At 63.5% G+C, this 22,339-nt stretch overlaps 7 protein-coding genes across 7 annotated transcripts; 2 read left to right on the top strand and 5 right to left on the bottom strand.

The window, feature by feature from the left end:
* Nucleotides 1–1,043: 1,043 nt before the first annotated feature.
* EMIHUDRAFT_247401 (hypothetical protein) lies at nt 1,044–1,640 on the top strand (the record flags this gene model as incomplete). The annotated part of the gene is made up of 1 exon (XM_005764911.1): nt 1,044–1,640. One exon carries the CDS (start codon nt 1,044–1,046, stop codon nt 1,638–1,640), a length of 597 nt encoding a protein of 198 aa, XP_005764968.1.
* Nucleotides 1,641–2,977: 1,337 nt separating this feature from the next.
* Nucleotides 2,978–6,281, bottom strand: EMIHUDRAFT_470814 (hypothetical protein; the record flags this gene model as incomplete). Its single annotated transcript, XM_005764910.1, has 7 exons — nt 5,835–6,281; nt 5,697–5,763; nt 4,704–4,786; nt 4,455–4,513; nt 3,739–3,814; nt 3,416–3,497; nt 2,978–3,031 (listed from the first exon to the last, which is right to left on the bottom strand). Coding segments are annotated over exons 1-7 (825 nt in total), but the record flags the coding sequence as incomplete, so codon positions are not given.
* Nucleotides 6,282–10,478: 4,197 nt separating this feature from the next.
* EMIHUDRAFT_76680 (hypothetical protein) lies at nt 10,479–11,480 on the bottom strand (the record flags this gene model as incomplete). The annotated part of the gene is made up of 1 exon (XM_005764909.1): nt 10,479–11,480. A coding segment is annotated over one exon (1,002 nt), but the record flags the coding sequence as incomplete, so codon positions are not given.
* Nucleotides 11,481–13,804: 2,324 nt separating this feature from the next.
* EMIHUDRAFT_371302 (hypothetical protein) lies at nt 13,805–14,946 on the top strand. The gene has a single exon (XM_005764908.1). It carries the CDS (start codon nt 13,857–13,859, stop codon nt 14,901–14,903), a length of 1,047 nt encoding a protein of 348 aa, XP_005764965.1. The 5' UTR covers nt 13,805–13,856; the 3' UTR covers nt 14,904–14,946.
* A 258-nt stretch (nt 14,947–15,204) lies between these two features.
* EMIHUDRAFT_247394 (hypothetical protein) lies at nt 15,205–15,513 on the bottom strand (the record flags this gene model as incomplete). The annotated part of the gene is made up of 2 exons (XM_005764907.1): nt 15,205–15,481; nt 15,509–15,513. 2 exons carry the CDS (start codon nt 15,511–15,513, stop codon nt 15,205–15,207), a joined length of 282 nt encoding a protein of 93 aa, XP_005764964.1.
* Nucleotides 15,514–16,826: 1,313 nt separating this feature from the next.
* On the bottom strand, nt 16,827–17,694 carry EMIHUDRAFT_459660 (hypothetical protein; the record flags this gene model as incomplete). The annotated part of the gene is made up of 3 exons (XM_005764906.1): nt 16,827–16,953; nt 17,083–17,336; nt 17,410–17,694. The coding sequence occupies 3 exons, from the start codon at nt 17,692–17,694 to the stop codon at nt 16,827–16,829; spliced, it is 666 nt and encodes a 221-aa protein (XP_005764963.1).
* Nucleotides 17,695–21,244: 3,550 nt separating this feature from the next.
* On the bottom strand, nt 21,245–21,517 carry EMIHUDRAFT_247391 (hypothetical protein; the record flags this gene model as incomplete). Its single annotated transcript, XM_005764905.1, has 1 exon — nt 21,245–21,517. A coding segment is annotated over one exon (273 nt), but the record flags the coding sequence as incomplete, so codon positions are not given.
* Between the last annotated feature and the right edge of the window lie 822 nt (nt 21,518–22,339).

The following is a 22,339-nucleotide window of genomic DNA, read 5'->3' as shown; positions in this document are numbered from 1 at the left end:
GGTAGCTTTCATCCTTTGCAACCGCTTGAAGCATGGCGCTGTACTCAAAGCATGGCAACACAGCGACGCCCCATGTCAGCTGACCAACGGTTCCAGAAAGGCCTGCCGCCGGAAGGACGCGGACCTCGAGTACAAAGGCGCCCGCACTATTCGTGGGGCAGCTCACATCGAAGTCCAGGTGGTCGCCAGTGAAAATCAGCTCGTACATTCGCAGCGCATCGCCAGCCAGCGCGTTCGTGCGCGCGCGAGTAGGCAGTGACACGCGCTCGAGCGATCCAAACGCTGGGTTGGCAGGCGGCGACGCCAAGGTGAGGTTGGAAAACTTCACCTTGACTGTCTCGCCTGTCACTCGTCGCACGATGCACCGATTGGTAGCTGGGTCCTCGGCGATGCAAAATCCGTGAGTACCGTTGAGGTCCTGTCGGCTCTGAAGGCCAATGAGCTTGACGAAAGTAAAGCGTGTTGGCTTCGGCGTGGGCGTGAGGGCCTCCATTGCGGCGACGAGAGGACAAAGGGAGCAATACGAGAGCAGAGGGAGCAATACGAGAGGGCAAAGGCAGAGGGCCTGGCGACGAGATCGCGATTGCTTTTGCTTTTTTTGTTATTTATAAAGCAGGGACGTCACGCTGGGTTTATATTCTTCTCTCTCTTGGGTTTTTGCTTTTTTCCCTTGCTCAGCACGAGGTCACATGGACAACCAAGAACTCACCAAGAACTGGCACGGCCTGCAAATGCAGCGTTTGTCTGTCGTTCTCTCCACACCGCTGTGGCGTGGCAGACGGTGAACGAGCTAGCGTGCGGGGAGAGCGGCATTGTGCATGGTGCGGAGTGCATTGCCGTTCTTAACGGAGTCGCTAGGCGGCTCCGGTGGTGAGCCGGTGTGTGTGCCAGTCCGCGCCAGTCCGCGCCCTTGTCGTGCCAGCGTGCTGTGAGAGAGGCTTGTGTTGCAAGATTCTTGTGCCAGTGCGCGCCAGTCCCGTGCCGAGTATGACGCACGTTAATTTTTTTTTGAGCTCGGAGTTGCAGCGAGTGCAGGCACTGACATGGGGAGTCTCCTTCGCGCGGCGATCCTCCTCCTCCCCGCTGCTGGCCACGCCTCCCGTCGCCTGGTCATCCGTTCAGCGGCCGCGGCTGCCGTGACGGTGCGGCCGCTGGGTGCGATAGCCAACTCCGACCCGACTCTCACCGCCGTATCCACGCTGAACGCCGGCGCGGACTACACGTCACTTGCAAGCGGCGTGAAGGTGAAGGAGGTGCGGGCCGGGACGGGCCCAGCGGCCAAGATCGGCGACACTGTGTTTGTTCAGTACTCGGGTCGCTGCCTCAACCTCAACGGGAAGAAGTTCATCAGCACACAGGACGCCGCCGCCAAGACGTCCGGTCTGGCCATCAGCGAGCCGTTCGTCTTCAAGCTAGGGTCGGCCACGGTGATCCCCGGGCTCGAGGCGGCTGTTCTCGGCATGTCCAAGGGCGGGTACAGGCGAGCGGTGATACCGGCCAGCCTGGGCTACGACGCGGATATGAGCCTCGGGCCCACGCCCGAGAGCTTCCAGGATCTGAGGTCGCTGGAGTCGATCGTCAAGAACCCGAACCGGGATGCGTCACTGCTGTTTGACGTGCAACTCGAGCGCATCAAGTGACTTTGTGACTTCGTGATAGGAATATACCGCATTTTTTTCCCCCATGAAAAATAAACAGCTAACAGGTCCCCGCCCGTGCGATCTTTGTGCAGGGTTCTTTGTGGGTGTGGTTGGCGACTACGAGCCGGGGTCGTCCTCACGATGGGGGACTAGCACTAGCCGTCTTCCACATGGTCCCCATGTGACCGACGTGTACCTCTTACCTCTTACCTTACATGCCATGAAGAATGAAACGCTAACGACAGGCTAACGACTGCTTAAACAAATAATTAAACGGAGGGATGTATCAGCCTTGGAGCAGCGCGTCAAAGTCGATGTTTGGCTCATAGTGCGCGACCGCCGCGCTCACGCGGGCCGTGTCGTGGATCGAGTGCTTCGCGGTGTAGCTCTCGATGATGTGGAGCGCGTCGAGGGTGCCGTAGCGCGTGATGAGGACCGGCGCATTCGAGTCCTTCGCCATCTGGGTGAGGTACGTCAGCGGCTCCGTGTCGTCGGGGAAGGCCTCCTTGTCCGGGAAGCCCTTGGAGGCGCCTGTGCACGCGAGGTGTGGGGAGAGATGGGGAGAGATGGGGAGAGATGGGGAGATACAGGGAAGCCCTTGGAGGCGCCTGTGCACGCGAGGTGTGGGGAGGTTTGGGGAGAGATGGGGAGAGATGGGGAGATACGAGGAGAGATGGGGAGAGATGGGGAGATGTGGGGAGAGATGGGGAGAGATGGGGAGAGATGGGGAGAGATGGGGAGATACGAGGAGAGATGGGGAGAGATGGGGAGATATGGGGAGATATGCCCTTGGAGGCGCCTGTGCTGAGCACCATCGCGAGATACAAATATCTCCCCATATCTCCCCATATTTCGCCTGTGCTGAGCACCATCGCGCCCGCCCAGTCGCGCGGCCCGTCGACCGCGCCGCCCTGCGCCGTCATCAGCCGCTGGTGCTGTGCGAGGTAGCCTAATTAACTAATTAACTAATTAACCAGCCTAATTAGCTAATCAGCCGCTGGTGCTGTGCCAGGTAGCCGAGCAGCAAGTCGTCGCGCGTCACGTGCGTCACAAAGAGCGGCCGCCTACTCGGGCTGAACTCATTGATTAATCCACCTACTGGTTCGTTAATTAGTTAGGCCGCCTCCACTCGCTCGGGCTTAACTCGTTAGTTCATCAAAACTCGTTAATCAATTAGTTAGTTCATTAGGCCGCCTCCATTCGCTCGGGCTTAATTCATTAGTCCATTAAAACCAGGTAATCAGGTACTTAGTTCATTAGGCCGCCTCCACTCGCTCGGGCTTAACTCGTTAGTTCATCAAAACTCGTTAATCAATTAGTTAGTTCGTTAGGCCGCCTCCATTCGCTCGGGCTCCGCTGCTCGAACGCGCGCCGCAGGAAGCGGCGCAGGCCTGCGCTGTGAACACGCCAGCCTCGGGGCGGGAGATATGGGGAGATATGGGGAGATACAGGCATGCTGCGCTGTGGGCACGCCAGCCTCGGGGCGGGAGATATGGGGAGATATGGGGTGATACAGGCATGCTGCGTTGTGAACACGCCAGCCTCGGGGCGGGAGAATGGGGAGATATGGGGTGATACAGGCATGCTGCGTTGTGAACACGCCAGCCTCGGGGCCGGAAAGACGGTATTGTGCGGCGTCTTCAGAGCACCGCGTGAGGACGAGGGATGCGGATACAGCGGATACAGCGGAATACGGGTGAATACAGCGGAGTACGTGTCCTCTCGAGCGCTAGTTGGGAGACAGGAATACGTGTTCAGCGTCTAGCGGCGCAGGCCGGTGGTGACAAGGAACGAGTTCTCGACGCCGTAGTGGAGTGAGCGGCAGCGGTGGCCGGCGAGCAGGTCGCCGTCGAGCGCCTTTTCCAGCTCGGCCAGATATGGAGGAGAGATGGGGAGAGATGGGGAGAGATGGGGAGAGATGGGGAGAGATGGGGAGAGATGGAGGAATATGGGGAGATATGGAGGAGAGATGGAGGAGAGATGGGGAGAGATGGGGAGAGATGGAGGAGAGATGGAGAGAGATGGAGGAGAGATGGGGAGATGGGGGGAGATGGGGGGGAGAGGGGGGGAGATGGGGGGAGATAAGGCTGTCGAACGCCCTCTCTAGCTCGGCCAGCGTTGGCTTGCTCAAGTAGGAGAGCTCCGGCACCACCCCAAGCAAGGGCACGCCCCACCTAGAGATGGGGAGATATGGGAGATATGGCGAGATAAACCCCAAGCAAGGGCACGCCCCACCTAGAGATGGGGAGGTGTGGGGAGATATGGGGAGATCTGGCGAGATAAACCCCAAGCAAGGGCACGCCCCACCTAGAGATGGGGAGATCTCTGGGGAGATATGGGGAGATATGGCGAGATAAACCCCAAGCAAGGGCACGCCCCACCTAGAGATGGGGAGGTGTGGGGAGATATGGGGAGATATGGCGAGATAAACCCCAAGCAAGGGCACGCCCCACCTAGAGATGGGGAGGTGTGGGGAGATATGGGGAGATATGGCGAGATAAACCCCAAGCAAGGGCACGCCCCACCTAGAGATGGGGAGATATGGGAGATATGGCGAGATATGGCGAGATAAACCCCAAGCAAGGGCACGCCCCACCTAGAGATGGGGAGGTGTGGGGAGATATGGCGAGATATGGCGAGATAAACCCCAAGCAAGGGCACGCCCCACCTAGAGATGGGGAGGTGTGGGGAGATATGGCGAGATATGGCGAGATAAACCCCGAGCAAGGGCACGCCCCACCTAGAGATGGGGAGATCTCTGGGGAGATATGGGGAGATATGGCGAGATAAACCCCGAGCAAGGGCACGCCTCACCGCTGCTCGAGCAGGCGCCCCATCTTGGACCGCACGTACTCGACCTTGTCGGGCCGCACCTTGTTTGAGCACGACGCCGCGGGTCATCTCGGCTCATCTCTCGGGTAATCTCGGGTAATCTCGGGTAATCTCGGGTCCTCTCGGGTCCTCTCGGGTCCTCTCGGGTCCTCTCGGGTCCTCTCGGCTCCTCTCGGCTCCTCTCGGCTCCTCTCGGCTCCTCTCGGGTCCTCTCGGGTCCTCTCGGGTCGCCTTGTTGAGCACGACGCCGCGGACGCGCACCCCCTCGTGCGCAAACATCATCCGGTTCATCTCCAGCTCGTCGAAGGCCTTGCCTACGTGCACCGAGATTCCCCGAGATTCCCCGAGGTTCCCCGAGATTCCCCGAGCTCGTCGAAGGCCTTGCCTACGTGCACCGAGATTCCCCGAGATTCCCCGAGATTCCCCGAGGTTCCCCGAGCTCGTCGAAGGCCTTGCCTACGTGCACCGAGATTCCCCGAGATTCCCCGAGGTTCCCCGAGATTCCCCGAGCTCGTCGAAGGCCTTGCCTACGTGCACCGAGATTCCCCGAGATTCCCCGAGGTTACCCGAGGTTCCCCGAGCTCGTCGAAGGCCTTGCCTACGCCGAGATTACCCCGAGATTCCCCGAGATTCCCCGAGGTTCCCCGAGCTCGTCGAAGGCCTTGCCTACGTGTGCAGCATCCGCCAGCCTCGGGGCGGGAAGACGGTGTTTGGCAGTGTCTTCAGAGCACCGCAATACGATCAACTCGGCTGAATGGGCTCGCATATGCTACCAGCTCACAGTATGGGTTCGGGGACGGTTCACAGCCAGTGCGGGGGTAGGGGACCCCTGGGGAGTACCAGTATGGATTTCTTTTTCGGGGAGGAACTCCAGGGCTGGAATTCTTCTTCGGGTGGGCATATGCAGCTAAGGGCGTAGGCATGCGGCTGAACGCGTGTCTTCTCGAGCGCCTGTCTGGTATACTGTCTGGTATAGCCCCGGCCGACTCCGTGCACTCTCGAGGGGATCTCGAGCTGCGGAGCTCCCCATATCTCCCCATATCTCCCCACATCTCCCCATATCTCCCCATATCTCCCCATATCTCGAGTTGCGGAGCTCTCGGCTGCTCGCTGTCCGAACTCTGTTCGCACCGAGCAGCGAGGAGCGGCTGTGGCTATAGCAGACAGCTCGAGCGCACAGTTGGAGTGGAAGTATGTGTGTACTCCGCTTCTAGAAGGCCTTGCCGATGCCGCCGTTGGCCACGAGCACGACCTCCGCTCCCATCATCGCGGCGGCGCGAGCGTTGGAGACTTCCACCACGCTGCCTATGGACATGTCTCGGACAGGTAACGGACGTGTCTCGGACATGTCCCGTTGGAGACCTCCACCACGCTGCCGACGCCGACGTGGCCGGTCCCCTCGGCCAGCACCACATCCGAGCCGCTCGAGATGGTCTCGTGCGCTCGCCGGATGGCCGCGCACTGCGCCTCGTTGGACACTTCGCCGTCGATGTACCGAGCCGTGTATCCAGACGGGATGATGACGGGGCTCATCGCCGAGTAGGGCACGTGGTCGAGCTTGAAGTACTCCTTCATGACCTGCACGTCCTTATCGACGCGAAGCTGGTTGCCGCTCTCGTCGCGCACCGGCAGGTGCTGCTGCCCGACGGGCTTCAGGAAGCCGACCTTGTTGAACCGTTTCTGCAGGCCGCTCATCAGCGCCAGGCTGACGGTGGTCTTTCCGACATGCTGCCGCGTGGCCGCGACGAAGATGGTTGGCTGTGGCATCGGAGAGCGGCACGGCGAGGCGAGAGCACCAGGTTGCGCGAGAGGAGAGGGGGTTGTCGGTGGAACGCCCCTTTGACCTACGCAAAAAGAATTTAATTTCCCCTCCCACAGCAGACAGGCTCGACACAGCCTGTCGTGTCCCTTGTCAGGAGCAGGAGAGCCCCACCTGTCCCCCTGATCGTCCTTCCAAAATCCTGCTCGTGCAGGTGGGGACCCTGTCCTCGTCCCATCCCTCGTTTGGCGTGTTTTCTTTCTTTCTTTCTTTAGGCTCGACACACCGAACGTACCGAGCGAAGAGCCGAGCGGAAGGAGGACGGGGAAGATGACTCCGAGGAGGACGAACCAGTGGAAATCCAGTTGTCAGATGTCACGATGCATCCGAAGGGGACCCCAGCGCCGGCATCATCCGTAGAGGCACGAGTGTTCGAAGAGAGAGTGGACCTGAGCAACAACATGACCTGTAGGCAAATGATCGGAGTGGGAGTCAGAAACGTGGTCCTTGCGCGAGGGGAGCTCGATAGACTCGAGGGGCCAGGATACGCCGCGAGGAGGACGGAGTTGCGCCGAAAGGCGAAAGAAGCCGCGAGAACAAGGGACCGGCAGGCGGCGGCGTCACAGGACGAGGCAGAAGGGAACGACGCGACAGAGGAGGAAATGACAAGGGAGAGAACGACGAGAGTGGGACGACCGCGAGGTGGCATGAAGGTTGCAGCGAGAATCGGAGAGAGACTGCGAAGAGAGATAGGAAGAGGCAGACTCCCTAGGGTGGGCGACGGCTAGCGCACCACACACCTCTCCTTAAAATCCCTGTGTGGTGGCGGCGTGCCGTCCTCCCATCCCTCCCTTGGGTTGTCTGTCTTCTTTCTTTCTTTCAGGCTCGACACAGCGGCGAACGGCGACAGCTCGGTTCGCGTTCGCCCCGCGACGGTGCGACTGAGCCTGCCGCGCTCGGTCTGGGAGCCACTCGGCGCCAGTTCGAGCGGCGGTCGGCTCGGCCACTGCGGGTGCGACGCATGATAGAGCATGCTGGGCGCCGCATCGTATACTACCGACCCACGCCAAGGCGCGGGGCGGTGGTGCTCGCCGGCGCTCGCGGTGCTTCGGTGCTCGAGCGCGCTCAACATTCATGTGGTCGTTCAGGGCGGCTCGCACAGCGCCCGCAGGCACACACACACACACACACACACACACACACACACACACACACACACACACACACACACACACACACACACACACACACACACACACACACACACACACACACACCACACACACACACACACACACACACAGACGAGGACACGCGCAGGGGCCGCACCTCTAGCGAAGCCCACAGAGTGGGAGACTCCTATCACCGCCCTGCCACCCACGTGAGCCTTTTGGCCGCCTCTGTCAGTGTGCCCGTGGTAGTGAGAGACTGCTGGTGAGAAGCCGGAGGAAGGTCGCTAGTCGAGAGAGATCGCCAGTGGAATAGGGAGTCCACCGTGCTGCGAGCCTGTCGCTGTCCCTTGTCAGGAGCAGGAGAACTAGGAGAGCGCAACCAGTAGGAGGACCGCGCCTGCCCCCGTGCCGCCAGGTGCAACCTGTCCTATACGAGAGAGGAATCCCTGGGACCCTGTCGTGTGTGGGTGAACCCTGCCCAGCCCCCCTCCGTGTCGCGATGCGCTCCCCGCTCCCGTTCCCCTGTGTCCCTGATCGTCCTTACACAAGATCCTGCTCGTGCAGGTGGGGACCCTGTCCTTCTCCCACCCCCCGTTTGGCGTGCCCGTTTTATTTATTTATTTATTTAGCAGACAGGCTCGACACAGGTGCGAACTGGCGCGTGCTGGTACTATCACAGGCACACCACCGGAGCCGCCTAAGCGACTCCGTTAAGAACGGCAATGCACTTAGCACCGTGCACAATGCCGCTGTCCCCGCACGCTAGCTCGTTCGCCGTCTGCCACGCCACGGCGGTGTGGAGAACGACAGACAAGCGCTGCATCTGCAGCCCGTGCCAGTTCTTGGTGGTCCATGTGACCTCATCGAGGTGCTGAGCGTGCGAAAGTTTGTTACTCAGCTGGTCCGCCGCCTGCCGAAGAATTTTGCGGACGCCGTCCCCGAAGCCGCCGAACGTCTCGAAGTCGAGCAAACGCAGGTCGCAATTCTTCTCCCGCGCGAACTGGTAGTCGCCCTTCTCGTAGCGGGCCGTCACAGGTGCCCCCGCCTCCGCCTCCCCCTCACTCTCCTCCTCCTCTTCCGCCGCCGCCGCCGCCTCCGCCTCTGCATCCTCCGCCTCCCTCCCCCCCTCCCCCCCCCCCCTCCGGCCGCGGCCAAGCAGCATGGCCTAACACTAAGTCGAGCAGCGCCCGCTCGGTGTTGCCGAAGGCGACAAAAGCCCCCCTTACAGCCGAGCCGATCGCCACCCTTGCACGCAAGCGAGCTCATAAGTTTCAAGTCGCCAACGAGGGCAGGCGCACATGCCCTTTGCCGATGTTCGCCGCCGCCACGTCAGGTTGTTTTGGGTTACTGTAACTGAGGTGTGCAGTCGGCTCCATCTCGATGAGCATGCCCCACGCCGAGCGAAGGGTCTTGACGAGTCGTTTGAGCAGGTATTTGTGTCGTGTCGCGTGCTTCGCACGCGGGTTGACCATTTGCGGCATCGCCGAGTTCTTCGTGCGGCTTGCCGTTTGGCGCCTTCTTGCAGAAGTCGTCGGCCTTGGTCAGCCTTACGATCGCCTTCGCCTTTGTGCCCGCCGACTGCCATTTGGCCGAGGCCGCCATAGCGAAAGGTAACGGGTAAAAAAAATCGCTCATTTGCCTGCCTTTTGCTCTCCACAACTAGAAAGAATGTTACAACAAAAGGCGCTCGCACAGCACGATTCACGCGACAGGCAAGGCGCGGGCGACGGCTTCCTCAGAAGCCGTCGCCCCCACCACAGGAGCAGTCACACCACCACGCAAAAAGAATTTAAGCTTTTTCGAGCCCCTTTAGGGGGGCAAACCCTGCCCGGCCCCTAGGTAGAGTCGACTCCCACTCCGGTGCCCGCCCCCCCCCCGACATCCCCCCCCCCCCAAACTCCCCCCCCCACCCCACCCCACCCCACCCACCTAGAAAGAAACAAACCAACAAGAACGCCAGCGACCCGCCCACGCCACCCACTGACGCCACGTCGCCACTGCCAAGCGCCTAGGAGCTCGCCCACTGACGCGCCCGCTTTTGGCGTCAAGCTGCCGCAGAAGCGTCGCGTACTTGCGCGTTTGACGGTGCTCGGCACCCAGCGCTGCCTCCATGCGCGCGACAACATCGCGCAGGGCGTTTGCGTCGGCGGCGCCAAGGGCGATATCGATGCGTGCCGCTTGAGCCTCGGAGGCGAGCGTGCCCTCGTGCCGGTTACCAAACGTCTCTCGATGCGCCTCCACCGACTCTCGAAGAAGCGCCTCCGCGCCGTTCAGGTCGCCCTTCTCCTCCAGCAGCGAGCCGAGGCGGAAGATCAAGATTAGCGTGTCCGGGTGCCGGTCGCCGAGCGTCTCTCGGCACCCCTCGAGCGCCCCGCGATACAGCGACTCCGCGCCATCCAGGTCGCCCTTCCCCTCCAGCAGCGAGCCGAGGCAGAAGATCGAGGTGAGCGTGTTCTCATGCCGGTCGCCGAGCGTCTCTCGGCACCCCTCGAGCGCCTCGCGATACAGCGCCTCCGCGCCGTCCAAGTCGCCCTTCCCCTCCAGCAGCGAGCCGAGGCGGAAGATCGAGCCGAGCGTGTTCTCGTGCCGGTCGCCGAGCGTCTCTCGGTACCCCTCGAGCACCTCGCGATACAGCGCCTCCGCACCATCCAGGTCGCCCTTCTCCTGCAGCAGCGAGCCGAGGCTGTAGATCGAGGTGAGCGTGTTCTCGTGCCGGTCGCCGAGCGTCTCGCGATTTCCCTCCAGCGCCTCGCGAAGCAATGCCTCCGCTCCGTCCAGGTCGCCCTTCTTCTCCAGCAGCGAGCCGAGGCCGAACGCCACGGCGAGCGTGCTCTTGTGCCGGTCGCCGAGCGTCTCTCGGTACCCCTCGAGCGCCTCGCGAAGCAACGCCTCTGCGCCGTCCAGGTCGCCCTTCTCCTCTAGCAGCCAGCCGAGGCCAATGATCGAGCCGAGCGTGCTCTTGTGCCGGTCGCCGAGCGTCTCTCGCTCGCCCTCGAGCTCCTCGCGATACAGCGCCTCCGCACCATCCAGATCGCCCTTCTTCTGCAGCAGCGAGCCGAGGCGGAAGATCGAGAAGAGCGTGTTCTCATGCCGGTCGCCGAGCGTCTCTCGGCACCCATCCAGCTCCTCGCGATACAGCGCCTCCGCTCCGTCCAGCTCGCCCTTCTTCTGCAGCAGCGAGCCGAGGTTGCCGATCGAGGTGAGCGTGCTCTCGTGCCGGTTGCCGAGCGTCTCTCGCTCCCCCTCGAGCGCCTCGCGATACAGCGCCTCCGCGCCGTCCAAGTCGCCCTTCCCCTCCAGCAGCGAGCCGAGGCGGAAGATCGAGCCGAGCGTGCTCTTGTGCCGGTCGCCGAGCGTCTCTCGGCACCCATCCAGCTCCTCGCGATACAGCGCCTCCGCTCCGTCCAGCTCGCCCTTCTTCTGCAGGAGCGAGCCGAGGTTGCCGATCGAGGTGAGCGTGCTCTCGTGCCGGTTGCCGAGCGTCTCTCGCTCCCCCTCGAGCGCCTCGCGATACAGCGCCTCCGCGCCGTCCAAGTCGCCCTTCCCCTCCAGCAGCGAGCCGAGGCGGTAGATCGATCGAGCCGTAAGTAGGTGCCGCTCGCCAAGCGTCTCTCGCAGCACCCCTACCGCTCGTTGCAGCAGCAGTTCGGCCTGGTCCAGCTCGCCCTTGGAATGTAGCAGCGAGCCGAGCTCGTCCATCGAGCAAAGCGTCTCCGGGTGCCGGTCGCCAAGCGTCTCGCGGAACCCCTCCAGCGCCTCGCGAAATAGCGGCTCCGCGCCATCGAAATCGTTATTCTCCCGGAGCAGCGAGCCAACGTCGCGTATTGACATGAGTGTGCGCGGGTGCCGGTTTCCAAGCGCCTCACGGCATCCTTCTAGCGCCTCTCGGAGCAGCGCCTCCGCTCCCTCCTGGTCGCCCTTCGTGTGCAAAACCTCGCCGAGGTTGCCGACTGCCTCGAGGGTGTCCTCATGCTGGCTGCCAAGCACCCGGCGCATCCCATCCACCGCTTCTCGAATCAGCGCCTCCGACCCTTCCAGATCGCCTTGGCCGAATAACAAATATCCGAGGCGCCACATTGAAGTCAGCTTGAGTGCAGCTCCATGAGTTTGGTCGCCCGTCTCACGCAGGCCTTCGAGCGCCTCGCGGTATAGCGCTTCCGCGCCCTCGAGGTCACACTTGCCCCAAAGAAGCAGCTGCCCATAGTCAACCATCGAGGCGAGCGTGTCAGCGTGCAGGTCACCCAAGGTCGTCCGCCTGCCCTCCAGCGACTCGCGAAGCAGTGCCTCTGCACCGTCATAGTCGCCCTGGCTTTGCAACAGCCGCCCCACCGAAGTGAGTAGCACCGACGTCGCCCTCTCCGCCGGCGCCAGCTTAGCGAGCTCCTCCCGCGCCGACGCCACCAGCCAGCCGCGAAGCGCCTCCGACACACGCGCCGTCACGAGGCTCAGGCCCTCCGCCTCAGCGTCCACCGCGCCTGGCGCGAGCGACTCGATGCAGCCAAGAATGTACTCGCGGTCCTCCACCTTTGAGATCTGCGCGTCCCGCGCATCGATTGAGGCGACAATGCCAGCAATCTCGTCGAAGTTGTAGGTCAGCATCTCAACGAAGTGAGTGCGGTCAGCGGGACTGAGTGCCACATGGAGCTTGCAGCCCTTCCTGAGCGCATGTGACAGCTCAAAGAGGCACCAAGCTCGCGTGATGGCGGCCGCGCCCCGCCGCACCCATGGCTGCGCCGGCGCCCCCTTGGCCTCTCGCTGCGGGCTCAGGAAAGGGTGCGGCGGCGCGTCCCACTCGCCGACCAGCGGCGAGCAGTAAAAGTAGACCTCACTCACCGCCTCAAGAGCGTCGTCAAAGATGCGGTCGGTGTCCTCCTTGCGCGCGAGGTAGCCGGCGGGGTCCGACTCCTTTGTGATGGATGAGGACCGGTACACGCCCGCCAGCAGGTTCTGCGAGGCGCAGAACATATCGACCCACACGTGTCGCTCTCCACTCTCCTCCTCGAGCGGCCGCACGACGTCATCGATGGCGGCGAGCATGTCCACGAGCGCAGTGCCGGTCCACGAGTAGGAGAAGAAGCCACGGGCGCGCGAGACCGCACTGCGCGCGAGGTGGAGGCCGTCGCGCTCCGCGATGTGCGCGACGCTCTCGGCGAGGGAGAGGCCGGTCGACAGTGTGAGCGTGCACACCGTGACGTGCTCGCCCAACCCCTTGCACACACCTTCCATCGTCAGGCTAAGCCCGCTGTGCTGCGAGTAGAAGGCGTGGACTGCTTGCAGAAAGGCGAGCGAGACTCCGCGGTCCCCACTTGGCAGCCGGTGCTTATGCGGCGTTATCGGGAGCGATGCTGGTGACGCCGCCTCGCGCAGCAGCGTCTCGAGTGCGACCAGCACCTCTCGGACGGCGAGGTCTTGCAGCGAGGTTGTGCGGACTCCGACTCTCTGGGCAAGAGCTTCGCTGCCGAGCTCAGCAGCGAACTCCAAGAGGCCGGACGGTGATGGACCTGGTAGTGATGATGGTGACGTTGGCCGCGTCGAACACTCTCCTTCCACTTGCTTGCCGCGAGCAGCGATGAAACACGGGCCAGCGTTCTTGTCGCGCTTGTGGCGAATCACTTTCTCTTTGAACCACGAGCGCATCGTAAGTCGGGCGAGCTGATGTCTGAGCTAGGGAACGGTGCCGATCTCTCGCTCTCGCGATCCACTGCCGACGGCAAGGCGAGCAGCCGATAAGGTGAGACGCTTGACACGCCCTCGCGATTGCGTCGTTCCTTTCCAACAGGGGAGTCCCCCGGGGGGTCCCATTTCTCGTTGGGCTCAACCAGGTTTTCCTCTCGCACCCCGTCTCTTTCCTTTCCTAATTCCGGACCCTTCAGGGACCCTTTCCCCCCTCCCCCATTCCCCTCTTCTTGAGCACTTGAGCACTGGATAGGGTCGATTCCGCATGGTACGGGACCCCTCGATCGTCTCGCCCTCTTCTCCCTTTCTCTCTCCGCGCCGACAAAACAAACTCTCTCTCCGCGCCGCATGCGCCCCCTTCCCCTGTCGCTTTACCCTTTACACATCTCTTTACACACGTACAATGCGAAGAAGGCCGAGGTCATGGCCACCATGTGAGAGTGTGCAGCAGAGCAGCACACAAAGGTCGCGACGGAGGTCTGCGTGTGTGCGGGGTGTTTCTCGTGTGCGGTCGTGCGGCATGAGGGAGGGGTGCACGCGGCACTCCGAGGGCGCTTTGGGCGGGAGAACAGCGGGTTGGGACGCGCGTAGCCAATCGTTGCGCGGATATCCGACGACGGCTTCTGTGAGGACGACGGCTTCTGTGAGGACGACGGCTTCTATTATCCACTGTGAACGGCGTGGTTTCTTTCTGCCGTCCTGTGGATGGGGCCATATCGCTCCTGCGACGTCTTTGGCATAATGAAGACTCCGGCTGTGGGTCTCACCGCGGCGCAGATGCTCGAGTTCGAGCGCACAGGTCACGTGCGCACGCGCAAGCTGCTTCCTGGCGCAGCCACCTCCGCACTTTCTAAGGAAGTCGATCGGCTCTACACGGAGCGCGAGAGCGAGGCACTCCGCCAGAAGGTAAGGGTGTTGCTGGGCGACGACCGACTCGCGCGCGCGGAGCACAAGAGTGCGGCTTCGCCCCATGTGCTGCGTCGCATACTCCGCGAAGAGCTGCCGGAGGGTGCGGTGCCCTTCATGCAGCTCTTCAATTTGTGGCGCACGTCGCCAATGGTCCACGAGCTCTGGCGTTCGCCGGCGCTCGCCGGGACCGCCGCCAGCCTGCTCGGCGTCGAGCGCGTTCGGCTGTACCAGGATTCGTACTTCCTCAAACGCCCGGGCGACGGCCCGACCCACTGGCACTCAGATCTGTCGATGGCGCCTCTCGACACAAACTCCTTTGTGACCTGCTGGCTGCCTCTGCACGACGTGGCCGCACCCGACGACGGCGGCAGCTCCCTGGTCTTCGCGAGCGGCTCACACCGCGATGTCGCCCTCAACTTCTGGCACGGCGACCCGCGCCGTCCAGTGGACGCCTCGACGCGGGGCTACCCGCTGCGTGATGGCGGTGCGCTGCGCGCGGGCGACGCCACTTGGCACCATGGCTGGGTGTTGCACAGCGCCGCGCCGAACATGGGCGACGTGCCGCGGCGCGCCGTCGCGGTCTCGTTCTACGCGGATGGCGCCAGCCGGCTGCAGGGCGCGCTGCGTTCGCAGCATGACGAAGATGCCGAAAGCTGCGTGGCGTGGCTGGGCGACGTGCGACCAGGGCGGGCGGCGCGCCATCGATGGTTGCCTCTCGTCTGGCCGCCCGATGCGACGGGTGGAGGCAGCGCTCGTGGCAGCGTCGGCAGCTGCGCGGAAGCTAGTACGCGGGCTCGCAGGAGCGTCGGCGGCGCCGGTGGTCGCGGGGGGCGTGGCGGCGCGGGCGATGGCAAGCGGGGCAGAGGTGGGGGCGCGCGCGGGAGGCGGAGGGCGTGGGGGAAGGTGGAGCCGTAGATCGTGTAGACCGTTCCATGGCCATTATACGGCCGTTTAGGTAGGACTGTGGAGTTAAGTGAATGGCGAGTTTTATGCTGCGCGGTTCTCGGGATATCGGGTCCGGGGGACTCACACTCACGTGTCACGACTCAGCGGACACTCGCTTGTGCGGACTCTGTCTCAGAGAGTCACAGAGGTGTAAGTCACAGGACTCGATCACAGGACAGCCTGTGGCTGGACACAGGCGAAAGACAAGAGAGAGGCCGATCACAGCGAACAGATCCACCGCGCACACGCACACGCTCTTCATATCGTTTCCTCATGGGCGGCGCGATGCGTCTGCGGCGGCGGCCCGCACCACCACCCCAGGCAGCACGAAACTGCGCCAGATGTCCACCAGTTCTGGAGCCGCTCCCTCGCGGCCAACGAAGCGCTCCTCGTCCCAAGCGACCAGGTAGCCCAGCCGCATCACCTCGACCGCCCACTTGCGAGCCGCCTCCGGGAAGAGCTCGTGCGACTGCGGCGACCACTCCGCCGCCTTGAGGATCAGCCTGCCCACCTCCACCGCCTCGGCCGCTGGCTGCAGGTTGGCCGGCCTGGAGGGCAACCTCGAGAACCTCGACAACATAAGAGTGTGATGCCCCCTACAACTGTAGCCGTCACCCTCGGCCTCCGCCTCTCTTCGCAGCATTCGCAGGCTCTCCGCCTCCGGCCGATTCCCGCTGCCAACCTTCATGCCACCTCGCATGAGCCCAACCCTGCTCGCCAACCTTGCCCGGGGCGACCTGGCCTTGCTGCGCGCCGTCCTCGCCGGGTGGCGGACGCGCGGCACGCTCGACGCGCGGCTCGACACCGACAAGCAGCACACCCTGCTCACCTGGGCCGCTCGTCACGGGCGGGCCGAGGCGGTGCGGCTGCTGCTCGACAGCGGCGCGCGCGTCGAGGCGACGACTGGCGGCGGCGCTTCCGCGCTGTACATCGCGTGCCAGGAGGGGCAGATTGAGTGCGCCCGGCTGCTCCTCGAGGCTGGCGCGGCGACCGACCAAGCGGATTCTGAAGGCCGCACGCCGCTGTACGTAGCGAGCCTGCAGGGCCATGACCAGTGCGTCCGGCTGCTTCTCGAGGCGAGCGCGGCGGTCAACCAAGCCAAGGACGGCGGCGCCACGCCGCTGTACGTCGCGTGCCATAAGGGCCACCTCGAGTGCGTCCGGCTGCTCCTCGAGGCTGGCGCGGCGGTGGCTCAAGCAGACGCTGAAGGCCGCACGCCGCTGTTCGTCGCGTGCCAGAACGGCCACGTCGAGGTATCCCGGCTGCTCCTCGAGGCTGGCGTAATAAATGGCGAGGGGCTGGGTAGTCGAGGGGCAGGAGGGCGGGCGGGCGGGCGTTGGCGCGGGCGGGCGTGGGTGCGGGCGTGCGGGCGTGCGAGCGTGCGGGCTCGCGGGGGGTTCGAATCTGGTGGGTAGCGCAGCAGCTGCGGCAGCAGCAGCAACATTATCAGCAGCCGCGGCAGCAGCGGCAGCAGCGGTATGAATCGACGGCGCCCCTTATGTGTGTGTGGACTCACACATCACACCCCTCTCCTTAAAATCCCTTTTTGTGGCGGCGTGCCGTCCTCCCATCCCTCCCTTGGGTTGTCTTTCTTCGCTTTTCTTTTAGCAGACATAGGCGCTCGACGCGCACAGAGGGTGCGGACTGGCGCGTGCTAGCACTATCACAGGCAAACCACCGGGAAAAAGAAGAAAAGGTGCCGCAAAACGGTACTGGAAAAAGGAAAAAAATATCTTCGTCTTCTCTCGCAGCCTCTCCGACACCCGCCACAACCCACATGCAGCTCACGGCTCCTCCTCGTCGTCGTCGTCGTCGTCATCGTCGTCAAAGCCCTCCTCCTCCTCCTCCTCGCCCTCCTCCAGCGGCCTGTGGGAGAGGGCGACGGCACGCCGCTCAGCCGAGTGAGTTTGGGGCCTCCGAGGGACTCAGGGGCGAGAGAAGGCACGCAGAGCGGCACACGCTGCTACACCCCATCGCTGCGTCGTCGCTGGCGAGCTGTGAGCTGCGCGAGTGCTGTGAGCTGCGGCGAGCGGTAAGTGCTGTGAGCTGTGAGCTGTGAGCTGTGACTGTGAGCTGTGAGCTGTGAGCCGTGTGGCGGTGCTCGCAGCGTCTGCATGCGTGCTCTCCGGCGACTGCTATACACCACCACCTGCCCCAATGCTTCGACTTGCTCTCCCCAAGCATGAAATCGTCGCGCAGAAAGGCGGCGGAGCTGCTCGGCGCGCCAGCCTTGGCGCCGCCAGTGCCTCGCCGCAGGATGTCGAGGAAGCTGTCTCGCGACAGGTCGAGCGGCGCTGCGGCGGGCGGCGCGGTCGCAGCACCAGGGTCGCGTCGCTGCCGCTTGGCCTTCGTCGGGGCCGCTTCGGGTGCCTCCTTTTGAGCGGCGCGCACCGCGTTGAACAGCTGCCGGCGGGGGGACGGGGCGTCAAGGGCGGTGGAACGCGGCGTCGGGAGCTGGCGGCGCCGGTGCGCAGACCTGCACAACACCGCGGGTCGCGATCTTTTTCAGCTGCCGCTCGAGCACGGCGGAGCTGGCGTCCGCGCCGGTGCGGAGTGTCGTGTGCGCCTGCGTGGCTAAGCTGCGCTTGGCGCGAGAGATCGCAGCGGCCTCGCGCTCCTCGCGCTTGGCATCATCAATCTGACGGACGGCCGAGCTGCGTCGAGCGAGGATTGGCGCGCCGCCGCTCGAGGAGGGGAGTGGCTGCTCGAGCAGACGCGCAGCCACGTCGGCGAGCGAAACCTTGGGCCCAGCGTGCGCCATTACGTGTACGTGGGTGGTCTGTGTGGGTGGGTGGATGGTTTGGTCGTTCCTCTCCCCTCGCGCGCGTCTTCGAGGCACAGCTCTCGCGGCGGTCAACCGGAGATTTTTTTCTCTCTCGACTTCACACACCTTCAAAAACCTAAACGAGTTTGGCTCGTTCGGGAGGCGGCGAGGCGAATCCAGACTCGGTCGAAAGACCCCATCCCGGGCTGGATACGACTTCTCGATCCACCTCCCGGGCTCTGGACAGGGTGGCAGCGCCGAGCACCGGCGGCCGCAAATACGGGTGTGCGAAAGTGGCTCGGACTCGTCGCGTGCGCGCCGCCGATGAGCGCCGCTCGTCTGCTGCGTGTTCTCATGCTGGACGCAACGAGCGGTGAGCCCGGGTGCTCGCAGCGGCGAGCGGAGCGGAGGGAGAGCTGCTCGAGCTGGCTGCAGGCTTGGAAGCGGCCGCTCGACTGAGCCCTGGTCTGACAGCCTGACAGCAAACCCCGGACAGCGCCTGACAGTGCCCGACAGCCTGACAGCGTTGACAGCACTTCTCTGACAGCCTGACAGCACGTATCTGACAGCCTGACAGCAGAGTCTGACAGTCGAGGGGCTCTGTCGCTGTCAGGCCCTAACGTGACAGCCTGACAGCTGCCCGACAGCCCGACAGCACACAGTGGCCTGACAGTAGCGCTGACAGCCCGACAGCCCGACCAGCCCGACAGCAGCACAGACCACACAGGCCGTGCAGCCTCTTTCTTGTGCCCCATGAGGGTATAACAAAACTATTACATGCAAAGACATGTAGTCATGGGATGGTCATGGGTCTCTCCTAGGGTCTCTCTCTCAACCCTCCCGCCCCACCTCTGCGGACCCGCGGCTGTGCTACTACAAATGAAGCTACCAGCTAGCCTTCTGGGGCCCTACAGCCATATGCCTACAGTGTCTGGGTGGGGGTGGCCGCCGCCGTTTGTGCCGCCGCTGCCTGCGCCTGCGCCGCCATCTGCGCTCCCCAGGCGGCCGCCGCTGCCGGCGTGATCACGCCTGCGCATGAGTCCACTCCGACCCACCCGCCCGCACCCCTTCCCTCCACTCAGGCGCCGACGAGGCGTTGCGCTCCTTTGCCACCGCGGCCCACCTCAACAGCATGCGGGACCCCAAGGGATTCAAGATGTTCAAGGACCTTGATCCGCACAACAAGCAGCACTGGCCGGGCGTGCTCAAGATCTTCAGCAAGAAGACTACTGACGAGCTGAAGCGGCGGATTGATGCCGGCGAGACTCACCTCAATGCCACCTTTGCCGTCGTGAGCGTCTTCAGCACGTACCTTTCCTCGTGGCTCGATCGCGGGCGCGAGCCGCTGGACGTCATCGAGGACGCCGCCTTGGTGCTGGGCTTTGTGCTGCACTGGCGCCGGCACGTGACCTCCACCCGAGGCCTCACTCTTGAGGCCAACTTTCTGACCCGCGAGACCTTCCTCGACATTGTGACGTCGTGCCATGGCTGCATTTTGCGATTCATTCAGTTCCGTGACAACTTTGGTGGCCGGTTCAAGCCGGACGGGCCGCGCTTCACGTCGGCCTTCTCTGAGTACTTCTTCCAGTACGGGCGGATGGCGCAGACAAACTCCCCAGTGGTGTCGGTGATGGGCTGGGCGCGGCATCTCGATCACTATCTGTACCAGCAGCATCTGGAGGCTGCTCAGCCGGGGTTGAAGATTCCGGCCTCGTGCCGCGGCATCCCGCACTCGATTGAGCGGATCAAGATCGACACCCTGCCGCCAGGCTGGTTCCCTACGAACCCTGAGATGATTGTCGCCCTCGACAGGGGCCTAGCTCGTGCGATTGAGCTCCTTCGATTCTGTGGAGTCCGCGCCAACCTCTGTGCGCGGACCGGCTTCTTCAAGCAGCCGTGCTTGCACTTTCCTCTGGCTGACACCTATGTCCAGGGTGGTGCGTTGCTGGAGGAGCCGGGAGAGAAGGAGGATGATCCAAACGGCACACCAGATGCTGAGCCGGCCGAGCTGACTGCCATGGGCGCACAGGATGCTGCAGATGCCGAGGCCGTGCTGAACCAGCTCATGCGGACGGGGGCCAACGTGGCGCCTCCAACCGGCGGCGAGGAGGGCAGCAGCGCAGAGTTTTTTGAGGAGATCCGTAAGCTGCTGGCAGATTTCAACGTCTCCATCCAGGAGGAGTCAAAGGATCGCAAGCTCCGCTTCCACGTCAAGCGGCTCATCAAGTCCCATCAGCAGCGAGGCGAGGATGTGGATGAGGAGCTCGACTTCTACATGGATGATGATGACGGTGACCACGCCCTTGCCGCCTGTCACACACACACATAAGACGTGCATCCTCATCTCTCCCTCTTCTCTTTCTCTTCGCAGTTGCGGTGCTCTTCACCATGGAGGATAGCTCCAAGGTCTTTGCCATCGGCAACATCGAGCAGGTGGCCGTCGCCGACGGCACGGTAGACGCGCGCCGCGCCACTGGCAGCTCGAGCGCAGAGTACCTGCGCCAGCTCTCGATGAGTCAGCGCAGCAACGGGGTCTTCATCAACGACCCCAAGGGCCTCTTTATCCTCCGGTGGTACCGTGAGGTGAAGGGTGACGGGACCCCCCCAGACGGCCCGCGCTACCAGAACAGAGCGTGCAAGTACTACAAGCTGACGAGCGACAACCTACGATGGGGAGGCCTTCCGCTGGACCAGCAACTACCAGATCATCAGCAAGGTGTACCTGAAGAAGCACTCCAGTCTGCCTCTCTGCTATTCTCTCAGTGCGGCAGACAAGAAGATGGTGACGTCCACCATGAGAAGAAGATGGTGGGACCGGAGGCAGAGTAGAGACTAGAGTATGTGTGCAGTAGAGTCCTGCTGGTCTCCTCTTGATAGTGTCATAAGTGTGGCTGGTGTGTGTCAGAGCCTGACAGCACCCCGACAGCACCACCTGACAGCACCTGACATCAACAGCCCAACGTGTCTGACAGCAGCAGCAGCCTGACAGCTCTGACAGCTCCGACAGCGTCTGACAGCAACACCCGACAGCTCTGACAGCACCCGACAGCTACAGAGCCCCTCGACTGTCAGACACGCACCCGACAGCACCCGACAGCACTGACAGCACCCGACAGCTGGTCTGACAGAGGCACCTGACAGTGCCTGACAGCTGCCCGACAGCCCGACAGATCACCTGCACCTGACAGCCTGACAGCCAGGGCTCAGCCGCTCGAGCCTCTCTTATCCTCTTCGCTAACAGTTTAGTGTAACGCAGGCTCTGCTTCACACTGTACGGTACCGTCGTCATATTTCGCGCGTGGTGCGACGCTAGCTCTACTTTGGCTTCGCACATGTTATCACCGTTCGGTGCACACTGGGCCGCGTACCAAAAGGGAAAGTAGGCAAAAGGCGGAACTAGTGTGGGGTCCGTCTGTCGTCCACATCAAGCACGCTCGCGAAGGATCGCGTTCCCCGGCGCTGCGCTGCGCGGGCTTGGGCACCGCTTGGTAGTTAGGTCCCTTGCCCCCGTTGCACTAGATGCTAATCTTCGCCGCCGGCTGGGGGCTCAAAGTGACGCCCGCGCCTCCTGCCACTCTCGAATCGTCCGGCGCAAATTGTGGTTCGGGATCAGGATGCTATGCTCGAGCTCGCCGCCGGTCAGCGGGCTCGTCGACTTGGTCGCGAGCCAGCGCTCGATCGCAGTCCGCTCATACGACTGCCCGTCGGCCGCCACGACTGGCTCGACCATGACCTCGGTTGTGATCGGGCAGATGAAGTCGGCCGGCGGCTCCTCCTCCTCCTTCGCAGCCGGCGCCTCTGCAGCCGACGGCGAGCCGCCCTCGGTCGCAGTGACAAGCGTCCGCTCCTCCACCACCGGCCTCGCTCCCTCCAGCCTCGCGCTCTCCTCGAGCGCCGCCGCCAGCTCCGCCTCCTCTACCGCCGCCGCCACCTCGCCCTCTCCCGCCTCGTCCGCCTCATCCTCGGGCTCATGCGACGGCCCAGCGCCTCCGCCGCCACCCCTCCCCTTCTTCTTCTTCTTCTTCCCCTTCTTGCTCTCCTTGGCGCGCCCCGCCTCCTTCTCCGCCTCCTCCTCCGCCAGCAGCGCCTCGGCATGCCGCGCCGCCTCCGCCTCTGCCGCCGCACTCTCCACCGCCCTCGCCGCTGCCTGCGCCGCCGCGTGCTCCTCGAGGGCGCGCACGCACGCGCTGTGGCCCTTGCTTTTGGCCATCTGAAGCGCCGTCCTGCCGCCCGCATCGCACGCCGTCGTATCCGTGCCCGCCCGCAGCAGGCGGAGCACGGTCGCGGGGTGGCCGTTGCCAGCGGCGTGCATCAGCGCGGTGACGCCGGCGCTATCCTGCAAGTTAGCATCCGCGCTGCGCTGCAGCAGCAGCTCGATCGCCCGCTCGTGGCCGCTGCCGGCGGCGAACATCAGCGCGGTGAAGCCGATGCTGTTCTGCAAGTTGGCATCCGCGCCGCGCTGAAGCAGCAGCTCGACCACCCGCTCGTGGCCGTTGTTGGCGGCGAGCATCAGCGCGGTGACACTCACATCGCCCGCCCGGCAAGTCGCATTGACCCACCCGCCGCTTTCGAGCCACGCCAACAGCGCCGCCTCGTCGCCTTGGAGAGCTGCGTCCACCGCCTCTCTGGGAAGGCTGCCCAG

Source organism: Emiliania huxleyi (genome assembly GCF_000372725.1).
Source record: "Emiliania huxleyi CCMP1516 unplaced genomic scaffold EMIHUscaffold_573, whole genome shotgun sequence".
NCBI classification, from domain to species: Eukaryota; Haptophyta; order Isochrysidales; family Noelaerhabdaceae; genus Emiliania; species Emiliania huxleyi.
Note: the sequence above shows the minus strand (reverse complement) of the source record. Positions and strands in the feature narration are given on the sequence as shown.